Source organism: Alnus glutinosa, chromosome 9 (assembly GCF_958979055.1).
Source record: "Alnus glutinosa chromosome 9, dhAlnGlut1.1, whole genome shotgun sequence".
Lineage (NCBI taxonomy): Eukaryota > Viridiplantae > Streptophyta > Magnoliopsida > Fagales > Betulaceae > Alnus > Alnus glutinosa.
The window spans coordinates 1,946,981-1,973,738 of NC_084894.1; the positions used below are offsets into that span (position 1 = coordinate 1,946,981).

At 33.4% G+C, this 26,758-nt stretch overlaps 2 protein-coding genes and 1 pseudogene across 2 annotated transcripts; 2 read left to right on the top strand and 1 right to left on the bottom strand.

Moving 5' to 3' along the window:
• Positions 1–448: 448 nt before the first annotated feature.
• Positions 449–8,806, top strand: LOC133877656 (beta-glucosidase 12-like). Its single transcript, XM_062316047.1, has 9 exons — positions 449–486; positions 4,680–4,826; positions 5,020–5,057; positions 6,878–6,936; positions 7,085–7,128; positions 7,797–8,014; positions 8,110–8,141; positions 8,463–8,565; positions 8,694–8,806. Exons 1-9 carry the CDS (start codon positions 449–451, stop codon positions 8,804–8,806), a joined length of 792 nt encoding a protein of 263 aa, XP_062172031.1.
• Positions 8,807–12,999: 4,193 nt separating this feature from the next.
• On the top strand, positions 13,000–18,489 carry LOC133877457 (beta-glucosidase 12-like). Its single transcript, XM_062315770.1, has 13 exons — positions 13,000–13,213; positions 13,351–13,420; positions 13,846–13,904; positions 14,063–14,138; positions 14,463–14,540; positions 14,645–14,732; positions 15,238–15,493; positions 15,938–16,053; positions 16,377–16,594; positions 16,713–16,744; positions 17,593–17,695; positions 17,819–17,927; positions 18,167–18,489. Exons 1-13 carry the CDS (start codon positions 13,046–13,048, stop codon positions 18,333–18,335), a joined length of 1,542 nt encoding a protein of 513 aa, XP_062171754.1. The 5' UTR covers positions 13,000–13,045; the 3' UTR covers positions 18,336–18,489.
• A 1,398-nt stretch (positions 18,490–19,887) lies between these two features.
• On the bottom strand, positions 19,888–23,053 carry LOC133877657 (linoleate 13S-lipoxygenase 2-1, chloroplastic-like; annotated as a pseudogene).
• Between the last annotated feature and the right edge of the window lie 3,705 nt (positions 23,054–26,758).

Below are 26,758 nucleotides of genomic sequence, written 5' to 3' on the forward strand. Positions count from 1 at the left end.
TACTCCTCCTTTTGTATATCTCTTCCAACTTTCCATAAATGGCCACTCTCTAGCGCCCGCCACACAAAGGAAAAAGCTTGAGGAGGCCTTCTTCCCTCCTCCTCGCCTTTCTTTACCCTTTTCCTCACACTCTTGATATGCCTTCAAATTTCCTTTAGCTAGATTTTTTTTAGCCCAATCTATTTCTTATGAGGCTTTATCCATTGTCATTGGCGATTTTTATCCCTTATCCTCTCAAAAAACACAGTCTTAGCTCCTTCACGGCTGCTATTTCGCTTCCTTAGAGCCGCTATAACGCCTCATTCGTCTAGATCTAACTTGGGTCTCAGTTTTGACATTTTTTTTTTTAAGCCCGATCTATCATCCTCGATCAGTCCCACTAACAACGCACCCCTCCCGCTTCTCCGTTGACCTCCCTGCAACCCGTAGCTGCCTCACGCACATCATCATGGCTTTGATGCGCCTCCTCGTGGTTTTCATGCACAGGTGCGTGGATCACACGTGCCACCACCTCTGCATCTAGTATTGCTTATTTTTTTGCCTAAATTTTTATTTATGTTCTTTTTTCTATATTTTTGTTGATTTTGTTGTGCTTTTTTTGTAGTTGCCTTTTATTTTAGTTTTTTCTTTTCTTTTCTTTTCTGTGTTGTTCGTGGGTTTGAATCTCACAAGCCTTTTACGGTCTCATGATCAATAATATCTGTTGGAGATTCTTTGCTCATGGAGTTTGTTCTCCTTGATGACAGATCATGTTCTATGTTGCCTCCCCCCTTAACCTTCTCCTAGTGGTTGTTGTCCTTACCTAGCAATAGTATGGGTAGGGTTGAAAGGTATTTTGAAGGTTATGCCTCTATTCGTGACTCTTTTTTGGGGTTCGGGTAGAGTTGAAGGGTCTCGTGATGATCATAGCCCTTATGTGTCCTCTGTTTTGGTGATTTAGCTGCTTTATGCGGCCCCTTTATTGTCTTTTGCCAAAGATATATTTATGGTTCATCGGGATCATTATTGGACCCATTGCCTATTTTCTTTTTATTGTTTTGTCACTGTTTATTCTGTTTGGGTCTGTTGTTGGGGAGCCCGCCATTTTTTGCTTTTTATTTGGTTGTGACCCATCTTTTTTGGTAATGGAATATACTTACCCAAAAAAAAAGAAAAAAAAAAAAAGAGAGAGAATAGAATATATATAACTATATATAAACCAGACAAACTACGCCGTGTCCTTAACTACACAATTGCTTATCAAAAACTGGATATGTCATTGTGAGTCTGTGACGCTTTCAAACAGAAAGAAACACAAATTCAAAATATCTCTATATATGAAATATTGAGGAATCGCCATAATTTTGGTAAGTAAATTATTGAGGAATCAGAAAATTAAAAGAATATACAATAGAAACAAACAAGATATTTATGCATTCATGTTTGACATTAAAAAAAATTAAAAAATAAATATTCAACAAATGAGTGTGGTTAATTAAGAGTTAGTGTAAATTTTACTAGTACTTTACAAATTGCTATATCAGTTCATGCTACACTAAAATTAATGTATACTCTTATATGGTTATAATACGCATCGTACTTATCTTGTTTACAAATTGAAATAACAATTTACGTGATACTTATTATGTCAACTACTCATTTGGACAATTATATTACAGTTTAAGAGATATTTACTTTTAGAAAATGTAAACTGTGGAGCGAGCTTGTAAAAGATTTTCATTAAAGTTATAATACCCCCGACATTATTGCCAAATTGAACTGAAACAGTGAGAAAAGGTATGGTCCTAAAGCCCAAAACAACAAACTTGTTCCAATGGCCGAAATTAGGGGTCGTAGCAGGAGACCAAAACAAAGTGAAAGTATCTTTTGAAAAACAAAAGTTTTCTCTTGATTAAGTTATAATATATTGTCTGTATTTTAGTGGTTAGGCATGCATGTCTATTAATCTTCATTAAATAATAGCTCAAAGTAGGTAGCGCGTAGCACTACAAGAAAAATGGTCTTTAGCAACGACACTGAGTCATCACTACAGCCCTAAAAGTGGTCGCTATTGACTATTAGCGACGACTTTGATCGTCGCAAAAGTGGTCGCTGAAAAGTCGTCGTTAAAGACTAAATGGCGACGACTTTCTATGTCGTCGCTGATAATGACTATTAGCGACGACAATTGTCATCGCTAATATCACCAAAAATGGTTGCTAAAAATGCTTCACAAAAGGCAATGTCGTCGCTAATGATGTATACATCAGCAACGGCATTATGTCGTCGCAAATAGTGCACACAACAGCGACAACAAAAGTTGTCATTAATAATATTTTGTATATTAATTAGCGACTACGTAAGTCGTCACTAAAGATAAATAATTTCTTTTAGTAAAAAAAAAATGTGCCAATTGCATTTTTTTTTTTTTTTGCCAATTAATATTTTAATGTTTGGTATGAATTATCTGAATTGCATTTATTAATATGCATAAAAGATAACAAACCAAAAATAGAATTTTGGTTTGCTTGGGCTCACATCTTTAAGCAATGCATCTATCTATATTTGTTAAAAAAAAATAATAAGAAAGAACAAAAAGAAATTACTAAAATGCAGTCCCAACTGCCAAATTGTTTAAGCATAACAATCATTCTCAAAATGAAATCTGATAAAACATTAGGTATTGAAAAACTAAGTATCTAAAACAATAGGTGGATCCAAAAATCTGATAAAACATTAGGTGTATCCAAAATTTAACTAATGTAACCAGAATTTAACATAAGCATAAGAGTTCTGGCGGAGGTAGATTCCCTGCCAAAAGAACAAATAAATTATCACTATTAGCAAACCGAAGTCCAAATAGAATTATAACACTTCACTTTAAATAAAAATAAAACTATATTTTAGTAAGCAAACATTAGGATCCTCCTTCAAAAATATATTGGAACACTAAAGCATGTTCAGCGCACAAAATCCAACAGCTGAATACTGCATAATTAAACTACTTAAAGCTCTTATGGTCTTAATGTATTGGCTGGGCATAAAAAAAAAATGCCAATGAATCTGTAGTAGAAAGGACAGTCTTTAAAAAAAACAAACAAAAAAAAACCTTGTTTATGGATATTAAGGAAATATAAAGTACTTGTGCCAATGGAATAGAAGGTTTCAAAATACAAATACTACAGCATGCATAGCCATTTTCTAAACTTATGAAACCAACATAAATTAAAAGTGTAAAAGGATATGTACCTAAGTCAAATAATAAATAGATACAAAATTGTACCAAGAAACAGTACAATTTTTTTTTATTTTTTTTATAGGTAAAATTACTAGAGCATATGCTAAAATCAACTAGGCCCATAATCTCTCAAAGTAAATAAAGCAAGGACATGGATACGAAACTATTTTATGAAGAACATAACTGACCATAAAGTAGATTTCAAGAAATAACGCATCTGAAGTGAAAATACAAGTAGCTCTATTTTAAATACCTTTTTTATATCTTCTCATTCGAATAAAACATCCAAATATACAAGTTATGCAACTTTATGCAACTTCATTCCATTGCTGAAAGAAGCACACAATTTTATGTGGTCCATTGCTATTAAAGTCTAAGCATGTAATTAAAACTCTGCTTCATTGTAGGCATGCCGCATTTCTACAACCATGTGATTGGGTTGATCTCATTGAAATGACTATTTTGTCAATAAGGCATATGGTATTTGGTGTCATTGACATGGCTATATATATAGGCATTTCTACAAACATATATATGGTACTAGGTGGTATTTGGTGTTATTCACATGACTATTTTGTGATTCGGGCATTTGTACATGTACACAGCTTGTATTCAGTTTTGACAATGATAACTTGTAGACATTACACAATATTTAACATAAAAAACAACAAACAATATTAGCCGGGAATAACATCAATTAACATAAACAATATTACACTAAATATATAGAGAAATACAAAACCCAACAAACTTATATAGAAATACAAATAACCCTTGCAATCAACCTATTTGAAGAAAAAATTTGTCTTAGAATAATCCTCCTCCATTTTCTAGCCAAAAAATTGGATGGTTACGCTTGTAGCTCTTTTGCTGCTGAGAAATGCAGGACAAAAAAAACAAACGAATTAAAAATTGATCTTTTAAACGATAATTTTTTTCCAAGTATTTCCCATAAAAAAAAAATAAATAAATATTGAATCTGATGCAGCTATTAGGCAATTAATGGGGACTCTCGAAAACACAGAATACACAGACAAATCATCCAAATGTCCCCAAAAATCAATAAAACAGGAACCCAGAAGAACACCCAATTCGCCCTAGATATCAAAAGTTTCAAAATTTCATATACTCAACCCCTAAAAACGTCAAATTCAGCAGAAAATTACGTAGAGGGTCAATCAAAATCCTCATATTAAGTATAAAACTCAAAAATAAAATAAAATGCATACTTTAAACTAGGGTTGGCAATTTTTGACACGACCCGCGAACCCGACACGAACACGACACGAAAATATAGGGTTTGAGTTTGGGATAATCGGGTTCGGGTCATAATCGGGTCAACTCGATTATAACACGGTTAGATGAAAAAAAAAAAACTTCAGGAAGTGAGGAAACGGTGGAACCTAGTCGGGTCACTGGGTCAACGGGTCTTTTGTGGTTATATTTCTTTGTGTATAACCAGAAACTTCGATGGTCTGGAAAGTGGAAATATAACCAGAAACAGAAAGGCAGAAACTTCACGCAGTCAAGACCGTCGAAGTTCAGCTCTTGAAGTCGAAGTCGAGCTCCACCACACAACCCTCCAAAACAGCATCGCCCTCAATGGCTTGTTCACCGTTCACGCCATCTGAGGTTCAGCGACTTGGGAGCCCTAGATTTGGCGCTTGACTGCTTGTTGGCTGTGAACACGGTTTCCCGTACGATCTGGGTTTGGAAACTGCAGGGATCGCCGGATTGGGTTGCTTCTCTCGCCGGATTGTGTAGTTTGTGTTGTTTACCTGTTTGGTTTTCTCCTGTGACAGTGTGACTGCACTGCGAATTGAGGATTTGGGGTTCTGCCGTGGGTACGAATTGGGGTTCAGAGTCTTCAGACAGAGACGAAGACGATCCTTCATCCTTCTTCTTCTTCGGACGATTGTCACGATTCGGGAGTCTCGGACGAAGCTTCTTAGCTCTTGAGTCTTGCCTTCTTTGGTGCTTCTTCTTCGCAACGAGTTACCCGGGTCGTGTTCGGGTAACTCGGTTGATATATGGGTCGTGTTTGGGTTTCAGAAATCAACCCAATTAATAATCGAGTCGGGTTCGTGTCTGACCCGATTGTGTAATCGGGTCGGCCTGGTTGACACGAACCCGACCCGTAAACCTGAATTGCCAACCCTACTTTAAACAATAAGGATGGGAACAATTTACCTTGGGGGCAATGAAAAAGCGAAAATAGAGGTGTAGTACCCAAATCGAATGAAGAAAAGAAGCACCAGATGGGAGAGAGAGAGAGAGAGAGAGAGAGAGAGAGAGAGAGAGAGAGAGAGAGAGAGAGAGAGATGAGAGGACGGGAGATAGGTTTTGAAGAAAAAAATTTCCTTCTCCGCCTTAGCACCAGTTTTTGCCGGATAGAATTTTTCAATTTTCACCTTAGCGCCAGTTTTTGCCGCAATATTATTATTAAAATGGCACTGTTTTGGCTTCTTTTTCTTTCTTTCTTTCTTTCTTTCTTTCTTTTTTATTTTTTATTTTTTTTATAACAATATTTCTTTATTAATATTAAAAAACATTCAATAAGACTAAAATATTCTTAGAAATTCGAAGAAAAAAAATTGTTTAACAAAATTTAAAAAATTAAAATGACCCCCTTGGTTTTTGATTTTTTTTCTTACTTGTTTATTTTTATATTTTATTTTATTTTGATATAATTTTAAGAATTTTATTAATTTTATGAAGCATATTTTTGTCATTGAGGGGTTAACATTGACATTTTTTTTTTTTTTTTTTTTTTTGTAGTTTAATTAGAGGGAAAATTGACAAGACGTTTGATCAAACCTTTAATCATATTAAGTTTGATTGATCATTTGATCGTAACACAGTCAATCGGACTACTGCACAAAAATAAAATAATTCAAAATTCATATAGTTTGATCGGATGTTGAATCGAACCTTCACTGTGTAAGTTTGATTGATCAAACTCTATTACAATCGATCAGACTAATGCACTAGGATCGATTAGATGTTTGATCCATAGGAGTAATGCACTAGGACGTTAGCAAACGATGAATATTTTTGTGAAAGTTCTTCTTTTTTCTGTTTTTTTTTTTTTTTTTTTTAAAAAAAAAATGTAAGTTAAATACATGAGTGTCGTTGCTAATTTGAGTCAAATATATTATTTATGATTGATTTTAGCGACGACTTGAATAGCTAATGGTCAAGTGTTAGCGACGACTATTGTGGTCGCTAATAATGTCGATTATTAGCGACAACATAGTTGTCGCTAATATTTGGCTATTAGCGACAACATGCATAGTCGTCGCTAATAAAAAAGTATTAGCGACGACTATTGTGGTCGCTAATAACGTCTGTTATTAGCGACAACATAGTCATCACTAATAAGTTAAATATTGTCACTAATACTTCACGTGGAAAAAAAATTACTGTCATAATATTAACGATGACATATTAGCAACGACAAAATTGTCGTCGCTATTGTTGAAACTTTTTATGACATTAGCGACGACCCCAAAATGTCGTCGCTGATAAGTCACTATTAGCGACGACTTTTGGGTCGTCGCTAAAAAATTGGTCGCTGAAGACCATTTTTCATTTTTCTTGTAGTGTAGAATTAATCTTTTATATCTTCCGAAATAAGATTTATATATATGAAATATGCAGGTAGGATATTGGATAGCAGTAATGGAGATGTGGCTATTGATCAATATCATCGTTACAAGGTATAGTGCAACACAATTAAAAAAAAAAAATGTTAGAAGAGTCTGATTTGTCTAATTATTCAGCCTAACTAAACACTAGATGATCAAAAGGAACGCAAAAGATTTTGGCAACAAAATTAATTTTTCACATTATATATGTATATTATAGGAAGATGTTGGAATTATGAAGGAGATGGGTGCAGATGCATACAGGTTCTCAATCTCATGGACTAGAGTTTTACCAAGTACGTAAGATCTATTCTTGTAGCTACTTTCTGCCATAAACTTTAGACAAAACAAAAGGACAATAAATGGGGTACAACCCATATCTATGTCGAGATTTTGGAAACATGGTTTGAATCATCTACAATTTCCTGTCAGTTTAGGAGGGACACGTTAAATGTAGGAATTATGAGTTGGAGCTCCTTGTCTAAAAAATTCAGGCGAGTTGACTCCCACGAGTCCCTACCCGGCCGGACAAGAAGCCGTTTCTCATAACCTCATATCCAATAATAAGTAAGAATAAAAAAAATTTCACTTATCACCGCTCCTCTTTTATCAGTTTTGTAATTATACTCTTAAGCTTTATTACTTTAAGAAGTGTCAATTAATGTATTTATCTTTTTGTTTTATTTATTCTCATTTCGATAACTTTTTTGTTTTATTTATTCGATAACTTCGATTGAATCTCTAACCCTACAATCTCTATGATCATTAGGGTTCATATTGTCGGCTTTCTTTTTAATTAGCTGATTTCTCGTCTTGGAATACATGAGAGATTAAAGAAGATCAGGATTGGTTGCAATTTACTGACCAAATTACAGCCAATTCGGGCAGCTAGCTAGCCCTACATATTTAAAATTGTCCATGGTTTACTGCAGGTATTTGGACCCCTTGACAAATGGTGACTATCCCTATAGCATGCGATCTCTCGTTGGAAAGCGATTGCCCAAGTTCACGAAAGAGCAATCCAAGTTGGTAAAAGGGTCATTTGACTTCATCGGATTAAACTACTATACTTCCAATTATGCAGCCTACGCACCTGACCTTAATTCTGGAAATCCAAGCTACTTTACAGATTCTCTTGTTAATCTCACCGGTAAGTATATATATATATATATAACACTTGGAATCAATTTTTCTGTGTTTCTTATGTATCTAATTAATTATACTAATTAACTTTTGTCGTGGTAGCTGAGCGCAATGGGATCCCCATTGGTCCACAGGTGTGTGTTAAATATTTCAACATTTCTTTCTTACTGTATTGAAGGTATACCTAGCCTCATGGTGGGGCTAATTACTTGAACATGAAATGTGTAAATTTAAAAATTTAACTAATATCTTAATATTTCTTCTCACGTGGAATAATGAATATGATTTAATTGAAAATATGAGGTGAATGACATAGACAATGTTTGAACTCAAAACATTTACTATGATACAATATTATCATTATTATCTTAAAAGCTTAATTAAGTTGATAGAAAAAAAATAATAATTATTTAATTAATATTTTAATATATTAATATATATTATCTAAATCGCAGGCTGCATCAAGCTGGCTCTATGTTTATCCTAGAGGACTTCGGGATCTTTTGCTTTATGTCAAGGAGAAGTACCATAATCCGCTAATCTATATTACCGAGAACGGTAAGTCTATATTTTTTTTCTTCTAATTATAAATTTTCAAATAACTTCATGAAAAATTGGAACAGAGTGGTAGCCATTAGATATTCCATTTGAACCTAAATATCGATCGATCTACAACTATATTGTAGGAATTGATGAGTCCAATAACGCCACCTTGTCTCTTGAGGAAGCCCTCATCGACAAACCCAGAATTGAATATTACTATGGCCATCTTTTTTATCTTCGTAGGGCTATCATGTAAGTGCTTAACAAACGTATTAAATTGTTATACGACTGCTATACAATTTAAAATTACGACAATAAAAATTTGTACTTTAAAAAAATAAAAATGATTTTCATTGTCACGTCATTTCGGCTAATTGTATAACAATCATATATCAGTATACTAAATAGCTCCCTCTCTCTCTCTCTCTTTCTCTCGCTCACTCTTAAATCTAGTTGGTTTTGACTTCTTCTTCTTTTACATGTTTTGGTGTGTGCGGCGTGGGGTAAATAGGGATGGCATAAACGTTAAAGAATACTTTGCATGGTCATTGTTGGACAACTTCGAATGGAATTCAAGTTACACAGTTCGGTTTGGCACCCACTATGTAGACTTTAAGAACGGATTGAAAAGACACCCTAAACTTTCAGCCCGCTGGTTCAAGAATTTCCTCAAGAAATAGACATGAAAATGATCAAACTATATATATATATATATATATATATATATATATATATATTATCAGACATTGTCAAATCAATAAACGGATCAAGATCGTTTCTAATTCTTCATGAGTATGCTCTTTAAATAATGTCATTATTGTTAATTTTGTGTAAGTCTCAAATGCTTGTTACATAAACTGAAGGCCATTTCATCCCCAACGTAACCGTCATCTTTTAGTACTTGTCATGAAAATTGATTAAAAATATTTAACAATATAACTAACGAAATAAATAATTTATCTAAAATAAATAAATTATTTTCACACTTAACTTAAATTTCATAAAAGTAAATAGAATCATTGTTGTTCTCCATAATCTTGATAACTACAATTATATATTTCATATAATTAAAATATTAAGCAATTAATTTTAAAAAATAATCTAAATATAGAAGTTTACGTAGACATTTTTATTATTTAATAAAAAAATAAATAAAAAGAAAAATTATCAAAAGAGGACCGACTTTTTGCTCTGTTATGTACAAGACTTTATAATTGTTGAGCTAGCTAGGCAGATAAGACTTTAAAAATCGAATGGAGTGCATAGTTTCCATATTTGATAAGATTTTTCCTCAGGAATAAGATTTTTTTAATTTTTTTAGTTTTTCAATTTTATTTTTAGTTTTATTTATTTATTATTTAATTAAAAAATGAAACGTGACAAGGTATTATGAACATATTTCGTCAAAATTGGGTATTTTTCAAACATTTGATAGTTTAGGGGTCAGAGTCCAAGTGTTGGCAGTTCACATGGCTACTTGCAAAACGGCTAATAGTTTGAGAGGTTAAATTGTAATTTTTTTTTTTTTTTATATATTTTATAGTCAAAATTTAAAGTTAATGCTTTTAATAATGTACATAATTTTTATATTATTTAAATTTTTTAAAAACATACTAATATTAACTCCATACATATTATTAAATACATCAATTTTAAACCATCACCATTCATTTGAAATAGATAATATAGATTTCATTTTCAGCAAGCTATTGCCACCCGTGGATAATGATTAAAAGGAAAAGGACCACACTGCTTGAAAATGACGAAAAGTTGCATGCAATGTTGCTTTCATCTGTTATTGATGGGGACAGGGGAGTACAGAACCCAATATTTTTCACGTGATGAAAATCAATTAATAAAAATTAATTGTATATTGCTCGGATAAAGTTGTGTATGATTCTAAATTTCTAATGCACTCGCACCACAAAAAACTCGACTACAACCGAAACGAATTAAATACAGAACGCAAATAAAACCAAATTTGGAGCTTTTTGTTTGGATCTAATAACAGATTAATTCATGGAGCTTTCGGTAAGACAGAAATGTTGGGATCAAACATTCAATTATATATATATATATATATATATATATATATATATATATATATATATATATATTCCTTTTGTATATAGTTGTACAAGTTTTTAGAATAATAATCAATATTCGCATGCATTAGATTTTTTGGGTCTGTCTTAATCTAGCTGATTAGAAGGTTCGGGCTTTCTAATTATATATATATATATATATATATATATATATATATATATATACAAAAGCAGCTATAGTACTGTCACAACTTATATATAATTACACAAATCATGGAAATATGCATACGCGGCACAATCGATCAACAATCAACCATAATTTTTTTTAGTTTTTTAATTTTTTTAGTTTTTTTAGTTTTTCAATTTTATTTTTAGTTTTATTTATTTATTATTTAATTAAAAAATGAAACGTGACAAGGTATTATGAACATATTTCGTCAAAATTGGGTATTTTTCAAACATTTGATAGTTTAGGGGTCAGAGTCCAAGTGTTGGCAGTTCACATGGCTACTTGCAAAACGGCTAATAGTTTGAGAGGTTAAATTGTAATTTTTTTTTTTTATATATTTTATAGTCAAAATTTAAAGTTAATGCTTTTAATAATGTACATAATTTTTATATTATTTAAATTTTTTAAAAACATACTAATATTAACTCCATACATATTATATATATATAAAATAAAATATATATAAAATAATATATATATATATATATATATATATATATATATATATATATATATATATATATATATATATATATATATATATATATATATATATATATATATATATATATATATATATTCCTTTTGTATATAGTTGTACAAGTTTTTAGAATAATAATCAATATTCGCATGCATTAGATTTTTTGGGTCTGGGCTTTCTAATTAAGCTCAATAGAGAAAGACTAAAGAATGATGCATCCCAATTTTCAAATTTAAATATATAAAATCAAAATGTATAACCTCATTCGGGAGGAGAGAAAAATTCATGCATGTCTAATGTGTAAATATCAAATATTTGATTGTACTCTTGACAATCTAAGGGCGTGTTTGGGACAGGTAACCCATGTTTTTTTTTTTTTTTTTTTTTTTTTTTTTTTTATTATTGTATTTTAATTATTTTTAAAAAACTTGTTTGGGTAGATTTTTTAAATGCAAATTCTATTAAAGTATTAATATCTAACTTTTTTCAATTTTGTCACAGATTCTTTAAACCATCAAAATATAATTTCAAAAAGCAAATTTTTTTGGTATTCGCAATTTTAAATTTATAAAGAATAATGGAATACAATACAAAAAATTGCACAACCAAACAATCCCTAAAAATCTAAATAAACGTATGCTTGGGTTTTTTTTTTGGATAAGTTCTTCCCAGCCCGCTTGGGTTAAAGACCAATTAGTGAAAGGTCTTGTTAAATAATTACCTATTCATCAAATAAAAATTAAGAATTTACTAAAATGATTTACAAGAATGGGTTCTTGAATCTAATGATCAATATTGCCAATCGTATGATCAAGTCCATGTCCAACAATGATAAATTAATTTGAATCACTAATTTGATCTTATCCTGTTTTAGTAATCAGGTAACTAAATATAATTTCTCAAAGAGGACATTGTAAAAAATTTGGCTTCCTTGATCTCCACTATATAAAAGTTTTCTCCCGAATTGTGGTCCAAGTTAATTAGACTGTCGTGCGACTCGTGCCAAAGGAGGAGGGAAAACCCTGTGTTACTTCCCTATGAAGAAGCCATATATTAAGGAGAATAAGATAAACTAAGTAGAAATTTGTGAAGAGAGAAATAAAACGGAATTAAAAAAAAAAAAATAAAAATAAAAAATTGTACGTTCGCAGAATTGCTCTGGTACAATGAAAGAATAATAGAAAAGGATTTTATTCACTTATCTGTATATATACAAAAGCAGCTATAGTACTGTTACAACTTATATATAATTACTCAAATCATGGAAATATGTTTAGTAAGTGATTGAGGTTGTGGAATATTTGTGTGTTGCGTAGTAAAAAGTGATTGATGTGATATAAAATTTGTGAATGTTTTATAGAAAAGTGAAAAAGTTTTGTTTTGTTGTGAATTTTTTTATTTGAATAATAATAAAAAATGATTGATGTGATATAAAAAATATAAAAAAGTTAAAATATTTTTTATTTGATATTTTTGAAAGAAGTGAAAAAAAATATAAGAGGGGAATGACAATGGGTTGCCAAACTAGCCCTTTCATTTGATGACAAACGAATATATTAATAGATAGTCCTTTTATGCATTGATGTGAGGTGGAACGTGTTCCACGTGAAGAAAAAGCAATATCTATTATAATTCTTATATTCGGCGTGTATATAAGATGGGTTCACAAGTATAATTCTTATACCAAATATAAGAAGCTCAACAGTGCCTTTTACGTACCCACAGTAACCCAAATTAGTGATGGCATTTCAAGGCTGTCTACGCATTGGTCTCCCGGTCGTTTTTGGCTCATTTACTTGTAAAAGCGCTGCTAGTACTCCAAGCCCTACCCCTACCCCTATCCCTTCACTCAACCGGAGCAGTTTTCCTCCTGGTTTCATTTTCGGGACGGCATCAGCGTCTTACCAGGTAATTAAGTCCTAGCTAAGTTTCCTCCATATATTTTTGAATCATAGACCTATATATATATAGAAGAGTTTTTCTTCAAGTGTCGTCCAGAGATGTCAAGCATGATGCATATGTGCCAATGTGTGTTTAAAATTCAGTATGAAGGTGCAGTAAATGAAGGCGGCAGAGGACCAAGCATATGGGACACTTTCACCCATACATATCCAGGTTTCTTTCTCTCAGCTGTCTCTTCAGTGAAAACAAAGTATTGTCTGTTTGTTGGGCACAGGAATTTCAAAAACATTAAAATAAAATAAAAAAGTACGGTACTCCAAATTTATCTTTCAAATTCAATAGAAAAGGTGATAAAAGGTATGAGCCGAAAGCCTAATAAAACATACTTGTTCCAAAGGCCGAAATTAGGGGGTCGTAGTAGGAGACCAATGGTTGAGTTCAAGGGTCGATCAACAAGACCAAAATAAAGCGGCCGGCCTCATTTCACAACGTTCTTTTTGTGGAGTTTTTTTTTTTTTTTTTTTTTTTTTTTTTTTAGCAAAAAAACAAAAGCATTAGTAAATAATTCCAAATGTAAAATATGTAAAATTATTTTTATTTGTATATTACATCAAAACACTTTGTATATGAAATTGCAGATAAGATATCGGATGGCAGTAATGGAGATGTGGCTGTTGATCAATTCCATCGCTACAAGGTATAGTGCACATAATAATAAAAAATAAAAATATATAAAGAAAAACAATGTCACAGCAATCTGATTTTTCTAATTATTCAGCCTAACTAAGCACAAGATGATGAAAAGGAACTTGAAGATTTTGGCAATAAATTTATTTTTCACATTATTTATTATAGGAAGACGTCGGAATTATGAAGGAGATGGAAGTAGATGCATACAGGTTCTCAATATCATGGTCTCGAATTTTACCAAGTAAGATTCTTGTTTGCATCAATCTCGATCTTGAGCTACTTTCTGACATAAAATTTAGACAAAACAACAGGACAAAAAATGGGGTACAACCCAAATCTACATCAAGATAACATGATTTGAATCGATCTCTCTCTCTCTCTATATATATATATGAGAAGAGCTCCTTGTCCGAGAAACTGTGAATTCTCTGTTTGAGCAAGGAGTCCTTATTCAGACAAAAAGCCATCTCTCAAATTAAGCCCAATAATAAGTAGGAATAATAAAAAAAAAATCTCAACAAGAATATTTCTAACCCATAACAACTCATTTGGGGTCTAATTTCAGACGGAAAGCTAAGTGGGGGTGTGAACCAAGATGGAATTAGATACTACAACAAGCTCATCAATGAGCTCCTGGACAAAGGTACTCATGGTTCAACCTTGTGAAATTCCAATATATATATATATATGTCATCAACTTATATTGCTTTTATGATTCACTCTTTATTTTTCTATTAATAAATGCAGGTCTAAAGCCCTTTGCGACACTTTTTCATTGGGATTTACCCCAAACCTTAGAAGATGAGTATGGTGGTTTCTTAAGTCCTCGCATTGCGTAAGTAAATAGTAAAGACACTTTTTCATTAATCGAAGACCTCCTTTTTCTGTAATAATAATATTAAAAAGTTTATAAGCCCATTAACACTTTAGGCCTTAAAAAATAAGGAAACACTTTAATTTATTAGATTCATTGAAATAAAATATTGACCCTAAAAAAATTGAGAGGAGTCTATTTCCTTGATGGCCGGAGTATATTATTTTAAGAGTAATACTATATATTATACTATACAGTTGGGATGACACATTGCAGTGCAAATCATCTATTGTTTTTTTTTTAAAAAAAAAAATCCTAATTTGCATTACCACATCATCAAGTTATACGCCAGTCGTATAACATTGTACTAAATAACATTAGGAAAAATGAGGTAAAAGAGAAAGATTGGGTGTAGGTAGAAATATTGTCACAACCCAAACCCGTAAGTGCAGACCAATTCCCATGGAATGCAATTTGCAACCTTAGTTGTATTCATGACCAAATGCACATTAACGATAATTTTCAGTGATGACTTTCGGGACTACGCTGAGGTTTGCTTCAAGGAATTTGGTGACCGTGTAAAGCATTGGATCACACTAAATGAGTCATACACCTTCAGCAGTAGTGGTTATGTAGTTGGGACATCAGCACCTGGTCGATGTTCCAGTTGGCAAAATCTGAACTGCACCGGTGGAGATTCAGGCACAGAGCCATATTTGGTCTCCCATCACCAGCTTCTTGCTCACGCAGCCGCTGTTCAAGTCTACAAACAAAAATATCAGGTTCCATCTTGCAAATATTGCCCATTTTTATTGTGTTATGATCAGTTATGTATAGAACAATTACTCACTACTAACAAAATGACAAAAAAGAAGAAGCAAAAACTCCATAAAACAGTTTAAATTGATTGATTGATTAATTGTTCATATAATTACGATGACTATCTTAACAGTATTACGTCAAAGTAAATTGAAAAACACGAAATAATTACTTTTTATGTTTTTCTATACTTGCAAAATAAATAAGTAGAGATTAATGGAAGACACCCAATTAATGTTTTTGTCAATCTTAGTATAAATTTGTCAAGTTTAATTAATAGATAATTAGATACAGTTTTTGTTACACATCCATTAATTCAATTTCTTCTACTATTATGTAATGAACAGAAATTATATATTATGCAAAAGAAATATTTAATCATCAGGTTTAGTTCATTATGTGTTCAGGCCGAACAAAAAGGTGTAATAGGGATTACGCTAGTGACTAGCTGGTTTGTGCCATTCTCTGATTCGACGGACAACCGTAATGCTGCGCAACGTGCCCTTGATTTCACGTTAGGATGGTAATTAGTTCTGCTGGTGCGCTTTTTTCATTGTTTCTTCTAGCTTGTTCCGGCCACTTACAATTGATCTCATTTCGTATTTTTTTTAATTTGTTCGATTGATTACCTCTGTATGAAGAACTTATTGCAATATTGTTTGTCTAGCAATATTTGTGAAAAGAGAGGGACTCAATGGCAGCCCTTAGAGCTTTTACCCCTACAATCTCTATCGTTAGAGATTGAAGAAGATCGGGATTAGATGCAATTCGCTGGCCAAATTAATGTAGCCAATTCAGGCAGCCCTACATATTTTAACTTGTCCATGCATGGTTTTCATACTGCAGGTTTTTAGACCCCTTGACAAATGGTGACTATCCCCATAGCATGCGAGCTCTCGTTGGAAAGCGATTGCCCCAGTTCACAGAAGAGCAAGCGAAGCTGGTAAAAGGGTCATTTGACTTTCTCGGATTAAACTACTATACTGCCAATTATGCTTCCGACGCACCTGGCCTTAATTCTGGCAAGCCAAGCTACTTGACTGATTCTCTTGTTAATCTCACCAGTAAGTACATATATATATATATATATATATATATATAACACTGCTTGAAGAAGCAACTTTTTTTTATGTGTTTCTAGATATACGTACTAACTAGACCACACTTTTTTTGTCGTGGCAGCTGAGCGCAATGGGATCCCCATTGGTCCACAGGTGTGTGCTAAATAAATTAACATTTATGTTTTACTATATCATGGTAATAACATAAGACCAGTGTTTTTTTTTTTTTTTTTGTCTCCAAGGGTATAAACTCAATCGGCTGGAGACCATGTCTCATGAAGCGGAGGTTACTAGTTTGAATCTTCCCTTCCCCTCTTGTGTAGACATGTAAAAAAAAAAAAAAAAGCAGTGTTTTTTGGTTTCCTTTTCTTTCTCTTTTTCTAGCTTTGACGTATGTTATGCCTTGACCTCCCAAATTTATATATCCTCAGACAACTCCTATCGGACACAATCATATAGTTGCAAAGGAAGGGGATTTGTTCACATAGAATATTTAATTTTACCAAACACGAATATGTATAGTTTAATATTTTATTTTTTCTTGGGTAATTGAGAATCAACATATAACTTAATGTTAATACACCTTTTGGTCACAGCCACTCATGCAAAACAAATAAAATGATCATTCTGAATCTCAAAACAATCAATGACCAACTATATATATATATATAGCTTTTTGATTGCAAAATATATCAATTTCTTCCCTCAAGTTATTTGCAAATAAAAGCGTCCACAGTACAATTAGTCATGTAATATTCTTTGGTCTTATTGATCGCCTTACACCTTCACAAAAGAAAGGGATTTGTTCACATAGAATATTTAATTAAAAATGAAAACTAAATGACAGAGATAAGGTTTAAATTCAGAACATTTTGCTTTGATACCATACCATGCTAAAACATTGTTTATCTCAAAAGCTTAATTAAGCTTATAAAAAATGAAAAATTTAATCATTTAATTAAAATTCTAACAAAATTATGAAAATTTTCTCTAAATCGCAGGCTGGATCAAGTTGGCTCTTTGTTTACCCTTCAGGATTTCTGGATCTTTTGCTTTATGTCAAGGAGAAGTACAATAATCCACTAATCTATATTACCGAGAATGGTAAGTTCTATATTTTTTTTTTCTTTTTGTTCAATTATTTTCACATAACATTATGACAAATTAGAACAGAGTGGTAGGCATTTGATGTCCATTTGAACCTAAATATCTACAACTATATTGTAGGAGTTGATGAGGTCAATAATCCCAACTTGTCGCTCGGGGATGCCCTTGTGGACAACCACAGAATTGAATATCACCATAGCCATCTTTCCTATCTTCGTCAGGCTATCATGTAAGTGCTTAACAAGAGTAATTAATGCTATTCTAGCTTTACACCTATTTCACACGTCGACATATTTTAAATGGTTTTTCATATTATTCACTTAAAAAAAAAAATTCACTTAAAAATGCCACATCAGCAAATATTAAATAATTATGAAGAATAGCATTACTCACTTAACAATCAGTCTCTTTAACTCTCTCGCTCACAAATCTTGCTGCCTTTGACTCTTTTGTTTTTGTTTTTAACAGGGAAGGCGTAAACATTAAAGGATACTTTGCATGGTCATTATTAGACAACTTCGAATGGGATGCAGGATACACCGTTCGGTTTGGCATCTATTATGTAGACTTTAAGAATGGACTTAAAAGACACCCTAAGCTTTCAGCTGATTGGTTCAAGAATTTCCTGAAGAAGTAGACATGAAAATGATAGACCTATCTATTATCAGACCTTGTCCAATCAATAAACTGATCAAGAAAGTTTCTTCTTGATCTTTTAATAATGTCATTATTGTTAATTTGTATAAGACTCAAATGCTTGTTAAATAAATTGGAGGCCATTTCATGTCCAATCGTAATACGTCATCTTTTACTTGCCCTGAGAATTCTACTAATGGCAGTAAGAATCTGGCAAGTTATGATTTAAAGAATATAATTTATGAAATAAATAAATAATCTAGCAAAATTTAGTTATTGTTTGAAACATATATATAAATGCAATTTACAATTTATTTTGTCATACTTGACATAAATTTCTTATAATTAAATGGAATCATTGCTTTCTCCGTAATTTTAGATAACTATAATTATATTTTATATAATTAAAATATGTAACCAAAATAGTGTATATTGATAAATAATTAATTTAAAAGAGTAATCTAAATATAAAAGTTTACATATATAGATCAGTATAAAAAATTGATTGCATGCTAAAAATTTTCAAGAAAGAGAAATTGTCAACGAGAGGGCTGACGTTTTGCTTTGTTCTAGGCGGTCTTTCACAATTTCCTTTCAAAAAAAAAAAAAAAAAAGCTAAGCAATTAATATCAATTGTTGTCGTTGATGAGCTTGAAGAAGAGAAATTTGGCTGGCTGTACGGAGTCCTCAGGAAGTGGAATGGTCAACAAACCACCAACTGATTGTCGGTCAGTTGGAAGATTCATGAACTGACGGCCCCTCTCGATCGGCTGTCGATTACCTGCCCAATAGGTTTGTTCTAGGCAGATTTTTTTTTTTTGGATAAATTAGCTTTTCATTCAAAAACACAAAGATTACAACTCACACTCCAGAAGGTTTATAACACCAAACTCGAACCTAGAAAACAAAATTCACTACCATACAAACCAAGCAACCTACTACCCTCACATAGCCCAATCCCAGCAAAAAGGTAAATCCCTAACAAACACAAGAACAAACAACGAAACCATGAAACACAGAAAAAAGAACTTTGTTATCCATTCTCTGCCAACACTCTCAACAGAATGCCCAAATTTTCACAAAGCTCAACATTCATTGAGTTGTAATTGAATTTCCCTTTCCCCTTTCTCATGATTCTTGAACCAATCACCCAACAAATGGTTTGCAGAATTTGTTCTTCAGATTTCACATTATTGCAAAATTTGAGACTATTTTGATGCTTCCAAATATTGTACACGATAGCACCAAAAGCCAACTTGCAAAGAATGCTTTTCAACTTTTTCCCCTTCCAATTCTTTTCATCATCGTTCATAATCTCATCCCAAGCATATCTTATGGGGATTACAAGGAATTTGAGCATAACCTCACTCCATAATCTTTTGCTTCACCCACATTCAAAAAATAAATGTTCCTTTCACTTTATATCCCCTACCAAAACCCATTTCAAATTTATTTTTTTATTTTTTTATTAGACGGCATTGTTCCAAACAACAAGTGACAAGCAAGCTAAGCACTGTTGGATTAGGATAGGTCTTAGTTTTGAACCTTGCCTAGACACACAAATCAATTATCACCATTGTGATTCAAGCATTTGAATATTTACAAGGCATGGAAGCATTTTGTTCAAATTGTTTTTTTCCGCGGGGGGCACCACTCAAGAGTTTGAAACTATAAAAACGCATTTCAAATTCAAATGGAGACACTATATGGAACCCCTTTTCCAGTCACCCCAGGCTGCGAAAATGGCTTCAAAAGCTCATACGGCACCATCCCGGCTCCTACTCTATTCTTGAAATCATTGTTTGAGTTCCATTCGTCAATAATCCGTTCAAGCTCCTTCAATCTCCCATTAAACCGTTCAAAAGCCGTCTTTATGAACGGATCTTCAGCCCATGAGGGCTCCATCTTCTCCCCAAGGTACTCCTCGTCCGTTGAATGATTAGACAATATGTCCAAAACAGCCATTATTCTTGTTGCTTGAAGTTGTGAAGGGAAGCATTTCAAGAGTGCATGTTCAGGTTTTTTCATGAACTTTTTCCATTCTTCTTCAGTAGGGTCTTCTGTGGGCATGTTGGTTCTAGCAATGGTAGGCCGATTAGGAAAATAACCCCCGTAAGCATGCATATTGTCCAAAGTTCACGGCTGCATGGTGACCAGAAGTGACCCATGCAATTGTTGTGATGATGTCAATTAGGTCTTGGGGGGTTTTTAGGACCGGCCACCATGGTTCGTCCTTCTTGTCAGCATGGCCGACTGTTCGAATTTCTGTCCACCATGCTTGGAGCTCTCGATCGGACTCTACAAGGCTAGGGTTTGGGTAATAGTGGTTGACATAATCAGTGACCCATAATTTGATGGCATCCCAAAGGATCAAGCCTTCATTAGCAAAAGGGTAGTCTTTAATTGTTAGCTTTAGTCCATGAGGAGCAATTGGATCCTCAACAGCCATTCCCCTACACAATTGCAAAAAATTTGATATGGAAGTTAGTTTGGACATGTACAATGATAAGCCATAATAGTGTTAAAGTGTTAATTAAATGAATAAATTTATACATTCCTATAAGCTTAAAGTTCTACGACAAATGGTGATTTAAAATGCATGATATCATAGCCATGGACTCTCGGAGCACATATTATTTTACTCTCTGATACCATGTGAAAATCAAAGTCAGGATGATGAGGAGACAAGAAAGAAAATAAAAGTTTGAATCTACATGACCATTAGGGATATTTGAAGATTGGCGTTAGTCGATAGCTCTGATACCCTATTAATCATCACTTATCCCAAAAACTAATTTAAAAATCGCAAATGTGTTGCAGAGTAATTAATTACAGAAAAGAGTATCAAAATCTTTTGAAGTTTAGTCAATCTCCAAAGGATTATAGGTTTTTATGAAAATCTGGCTATGAAGTTACCTGCTAACTAGGTCAGCGGGCAATGCTTGCCGGTCGAATCGCCACTGGAGATCATAGGCGACGGAGCAGAGTTCCATGGAATATTTGCCAGGTGTGAATGCAGTCTCAATGGTTCCACTTGCATTGATAAGCGCCTCTCGAGCAAGAGCATTGATCTCGATGGTGTAACGAAAATGAGGGTGCAACAGTCTGTAGATTGGATGCATCACACTAAGTTGCCTATTTGTCGCAATTACATAAGGTTCACTTACACAATGAGTTCTCAACCTGTAAAAGAGATCACACAATTTCCCATGTTAACAAAAATATTTCAAATTAAATCCCACTCAAGTATAAAAGTTTGTTGTGATAATCATTTGCTGGTTCGACCGTAGCTAAGGGCGTGACAATACGTGTTCGTGTGTCGAGTTCGAGTCATATCTAGGCATGGGTATGAAAGTTAGATCCTTCAACCCTAACCCGCTAATTTGGTGTTAGGTTTGCGGGTTGTGCCATAAAATGTCAACCCTAAACATTGCGTGTTAGGTTTAAGTCGTATAAATGCATGGGTATAAAATTATACAAGTCAGAGTACCCCTTAATCCTAACTAGCTAATTAATTGTGTAAAAAATTAAAAACCCTAACCTTAGCATATATCACATACAAGCTGGCCTATAGTGTGGCACATACCAGTGACTAACAAGTTGGTGATAGCCAGAGTCGTGGGCAAGGACATGAGCTTTGGAAAGCCTCCAAAGCCAGATAGACGTTGAATGCCAAGAAGGTTTAAAAACTTGCTTCCACTGCAGCTTTCCATCCATAGGCGGCCGAGTGAGTTCTATAGCCAGTGGCCTCAATGTGCCATCTGTGGTTAAGAAGAATAGCGTCCGTGAACCATAAAGCGTAGTGCCTTCAAGCTGTCTTACTTTGTTGACGAATGGTAGCAAAAGGTCATGGCAATCTAGTATGAACAACTTCTTTTGTTGTATGGCCTGCATGCATGCATTGAAATTATACATATTTATATATAAGAGAAATTCGAGTGACGGCTCTTCCTGCATGAAATTTATACATATATGATAATTAATCATTTTGCTGACCTTGTCAATACTCATTAGACCTCCAATTTCTTCCTCAATCATTTCTGTTGTGATGGCTGAATCTGGTGGACCGTAGATCTCAGGGTCAAGTTTGCTCTTTAATGGCCATTCCAGCATGAATTATATATAAGTTTTAAAGCATCTGTACATGGAGAAAAATAAAATTAAATAAAAAATTGTATTTACATGAGAATTTTTTATTTAAATCATACCGTGACCAACTGTATGCTATAAGGGTTGAGACCAGAAAGAGTCTGTCGGGCAAATTCCTCGTCCCTAAACCAAAAGAATTTGTCCCCTACAATTCCAAAAGCCGACCAACTATATATTATCATTTAGGTACGTAGAGGGGGGGGGGGGGGAAGAAAGTTTTGTGATTTTCTCACTGTTCATCGTTTCGGGAGTCTCAAAGCGCAAAACATCTCCTCCTGTTTCAGAAATGGTTTTGACAAGCCTGGGCATGATGGCTCTGAGGAACCCTTCTTGGTTTTCTTCAGATGGCAAGTTAACTCCTTTAGTGAAAAGCGAGTCTATGGTTGTGAAGTAGGGGAATCCAAGATCTCTGTCCTTCATCACTGTTCCTAGGGATGGCACCAATACTCGCAGCACTAAATATACTGTCTTTGCTGAAAATGTTAGCTGCTTTATCTCCGAGAAGCATTCATCGCGAGGAACATAAAACTGGCTATTTCTTTTCTCCGATAGTGGATCTGCGTCGATGGTCAAAATGAATCAATCGATTAAACTTATATTATGCATATATATTTGGGATCTTTTTGCCTTTTATAAAAAGGAAAATGCTCATTTACAAACTAATTTCGCAATTATTATAAGTGAATGCATAATGCAGAATGGTTTGTTTTGCAGGATGCAGATTGCAGTTTGGCTTATTTTGCAGAATGCATAATGGATTGTAGGGTTTAGAGTTTTGTGATTCTGCAGAACGTAGGTTTCTTTTTTGTTGGGCTCGGTTTGTGTTTTGCCTTGAAGGCTTGTTGGTTTGGGCTTGTATTTGCCCTGTTTTGGTTATTGTTGTCTGTTGGTAGGGCTTAGTGTAACGACACAAGAAAAGGCGCTAGTCACATCTGCGCTATCACCCCAAAATGATTAGTCAATTTGAAATTTTTCTAGAATTCCTTATAAAGCCCAGTTTCACCTAGTAACTAGGCAATATGAGACTTAGCACCTATGAATATCTTTATAAACCACTTACTCTATATGTGTTATTCATCTCTTTTCAATATGGGACCGAGGTGTTACACTTAGTGAGTTATTTGTTCTCCTTTGCCCTGTGTGTAGTTTGCATCATTTTGGTGGGATATTGTTTTTGGTGTTTGGTTCTATAAAGTTTTCTTTCATAAAATAATAATAATTAAGAGAAATTGATAAGTTATATTTTTTGTTTAATTATTTCTCTAATTATGAATCGCCACATCAGTTAATAAATAACTTTGTAATACAAGTTGTAATACCCTTAACAATACTAAAATTTATGTGCTTTAGACATTCAAGTCGACAAGTGTAGGATTTAGATCATTCTCTAAAACTAGTTACCAAGATATTCTACTTTCTTTTTTCTTTTCTTTTTTGTATATATTGTAAATTTTACTCCTCCTTTTGTATATCTCTTCCAACTTTCCATAAATGGCCACTCTCTAGCGCCCGCCACACAAAGGAAAAAGCTTGAGGAGGCCTTCTTCCCTCCTCCTCGCCTTTCTTTACCCTTTTCCTCACACTCTTGATATGCCTTCAAATTTCCTTTAGCTAGATTTTTTTTAGCCCAATCTATTTCTTATGAGGCTTTATCCATTGTCATTGGCGATTTTTATCCCTTATCCTCTCAAAAAACACAGTCTTAGCTCCTTCACGGCTGCTATTTCGCTTCCTTAGAGCCGCTATAACGCCTCATTCGTCTAGATCTAACTTGGGTCTCAGTTTTGACATTTTTTTTTTTAAGCCCGATCTATCATCCTCGATCAGTCCCACTAACAACGCACCCCTCCCGCTTCTCCATTGACCTCCCTGCAACCCGTAGCTGCCTCACGCACATCATCATGGCTTTGATGCGCCTCCTCGTGGTTTTCATGCACAGGTGCGTGGATCACACGTGCCACCACCTCTGCATCTAGTATTGCTTATTTTTTTGCCTAAATTTTTATTTATGTTCTTTTTTCTATATTTTTGTTGATTTTGTTGTGCTTTTTTTGTAGTTGCCTTTTATTTTAGTTTTTTCTTTTCTTTTCTTTTCTGTGTTGTTCGTGGGTTTGAATCTCACAAGCCTTTTACGGTCTCATGATCAATAATATCTGTTGGAGATTCTTTGCTCATGGAGTTTGTTCTCCTTGATGACAGATCATGTTCTATGTTGCCTCCCCCCTTAACCTTCTCCTAGTGGTTGTTGTCCTTACCTAGCAATAGTATGGGTAGGGTTGAAAGGTATTTTGAAGGTTATGCCTCTATTCGTGACTCTTTTTTGGGGTTCGGGTAGAGTTGAAGGGTCTCGTGATGATCATAGCCCTTATGTGTCCTCTGTTTTGGTGATTTAGCTGCTTTATGCGGCCCCTTTATTGTCTTTTGCCAAAGATATATTTATGGTTCATCGGGATCATTATTGGACCCATTGCCTATTTTCTTTTTATTGTTTTGTCACTGTTTATTCTGTTTGGGTCTGTTGTTGGGGAGCCCGCCATTTTTTGCTTTTTATTTGGTTGTGACCCATCTTTTTTGGTAATGGAATATACTTACCCAAAAAAAAAGAAAAAAAAAAAAAGAGAGAGAATAGAATATATATAACTATATATAAACCAGACAAACTACGCCGTGTCCTTAACTACACAATTGCTTATCAAAAACTGGATATGTCATTGTGAGTCTGTGACGCTATCAAACAGAAAGAAACACAAATTCAAAATATCTCTATATATGAAATATTGAGGAATCGCCATAATTTTGGTAAGTAAATTATTGAGGAATCAGAAAATTAAAAGAATATACAATAGAAACAAACAAGATATTTATGCATTCATGTTTGACATTAAAAAAAATTAAAAAATAAATATTCAACAAATGAGTGTGGTTAATTAAGAGTTAGTGTAAATTTTACTAGTACTTTACAAATTGCTATATCAGTTCATGCTACACTAAAATTAATGTATACTCTTATATGGTTATAATACGCATCGTACTTATCTTGTTTACAAATTGAAATAACAATTTACGTGATACTTATTATGTCAACTACTCATTTGGACAATTATATTACAGTTTAAGAGATATTTACTTTTAGAAAATGTAAACTGTGGAGCGAGCTTGTAAAAGATTTTCATTAAAGTTATAATACCCCCGACATTATTGCCAAATTGAACTGAAACAGTGAGAAAAGGTATGGTCCTAAAGCCCAAAACAACAAACTTGTTCCAATGGCCGAAATTAGGGGTCGTAGCAGGAGACCAAAACAAAGTGAAAGTATCTTTTGAAAAACAAAAGTTTTCTCTTGATTAAGTTATAATATATTGTCTGTATTTTAGTGGTTAGGCATGCATGTCTATTAATCTTCATTAAATAATAGCTCAAAGTAGGTAGCGCGTAGCACTACAAGAAAAATGGTCTTTAGCAACGACACTGAGTCATCACTACAGCCCTAAAAGTGGTCGCTATTGACTATTAGCGACGACTTTGATCGTCGCAAAAGTGGTCGCTGAAAAGTCGTCGTTAAAGACTAAATGGCGACGACTTTCTATGTCGTCGCTGATAATGACTATTAGCGACGACAATTGTCATCGCTAATATCACCAAAAATGGTTGCTAAAAATGCTTCACAAAAGGCAATGTCGTCGCTAATGATGTATACATCAGCAACGGCATTATGTCGTCGCAAATAGTGCACACAACAGCGACAACAAAAGTTGTCATTAATAATATTTTGTATATTAATTAGCGACTACGTAAGTCGTCACTAAAGATAAATAATTTCTTTTAGTAAAAAAAAAAATGTGCCAATTGCATTTTTTTTTTTTTTTGCCAATTAATATTTTAATGTTTGGTATGAATTATCTGAATTGCATTTATTAATATGCATAAAAGATAACAAACCAAAAATAGAATTTTGGTTTGCTTGGGCTCACATCTTTAAGCAATGCATCTATCTATATTTGTTAAAAAAAAAATAATAAGAAAGAACAAAAAGAAATTACTAAAATGCAGTCCCAACTGCCAAATTGTTTAAGCATAACAATCATTCTCAAAATGAAATCTGATAAAACATTAGGTATTGAAAAACTAAGTCTCTAAAACAATAGGTGGATCCAAAAATCTGATAAAACATTAGGTGTATCCAAAATTTAACTAATGTAACCAGAATTTAACATAAGCATAAGAGTTCTGGCGGAGGTAGATTCCCTGCCAAAAGAACAAATAAATTATCACTAT

Coding starts and splice junctions, on each gene's coding strand:
- LOC133877656 (XM_062316047.1), top strand. CDS start 449: ATGGCTTTGATGCGCCTCCTCGTGGTTTTCATGCACAG. Junction 487..4,679: donor CTCGTGGTTTTCATGCACAG/GTGCGTGGATCA, acceptor GTGTATAACCAG/AAACTTCGATGGTCTGGAAA. Junction 5,058..6,877: donor TGAGGATTTGGGGTTCTGCC/GTGGGTACGAAT, acceptor TGAAATATGCAG/GTAGGATATTGGATAGCAGT.
- LOC133877457 (XM_062315770.1), top strand. CDS start 13,046: ATGGCATTTCAAGGCTGTCTACGCATTGGTCTCCCGGTCGTTTTTGGC. Junction 14,733..15,237: donor TTCTTAAGTCCTCGCATTGC/GTAAGTAAATAG, acceptor GATAATTTTCAG/TGATGACTTTCGGGACTACG. Junction 16,745..17,592: donor GGATCCCCATTGGTCCACAG/GTGTGTGCTAAA, acceptor TCTAAATCGCAG/GCTGGATCAAGTTGGCTCTT.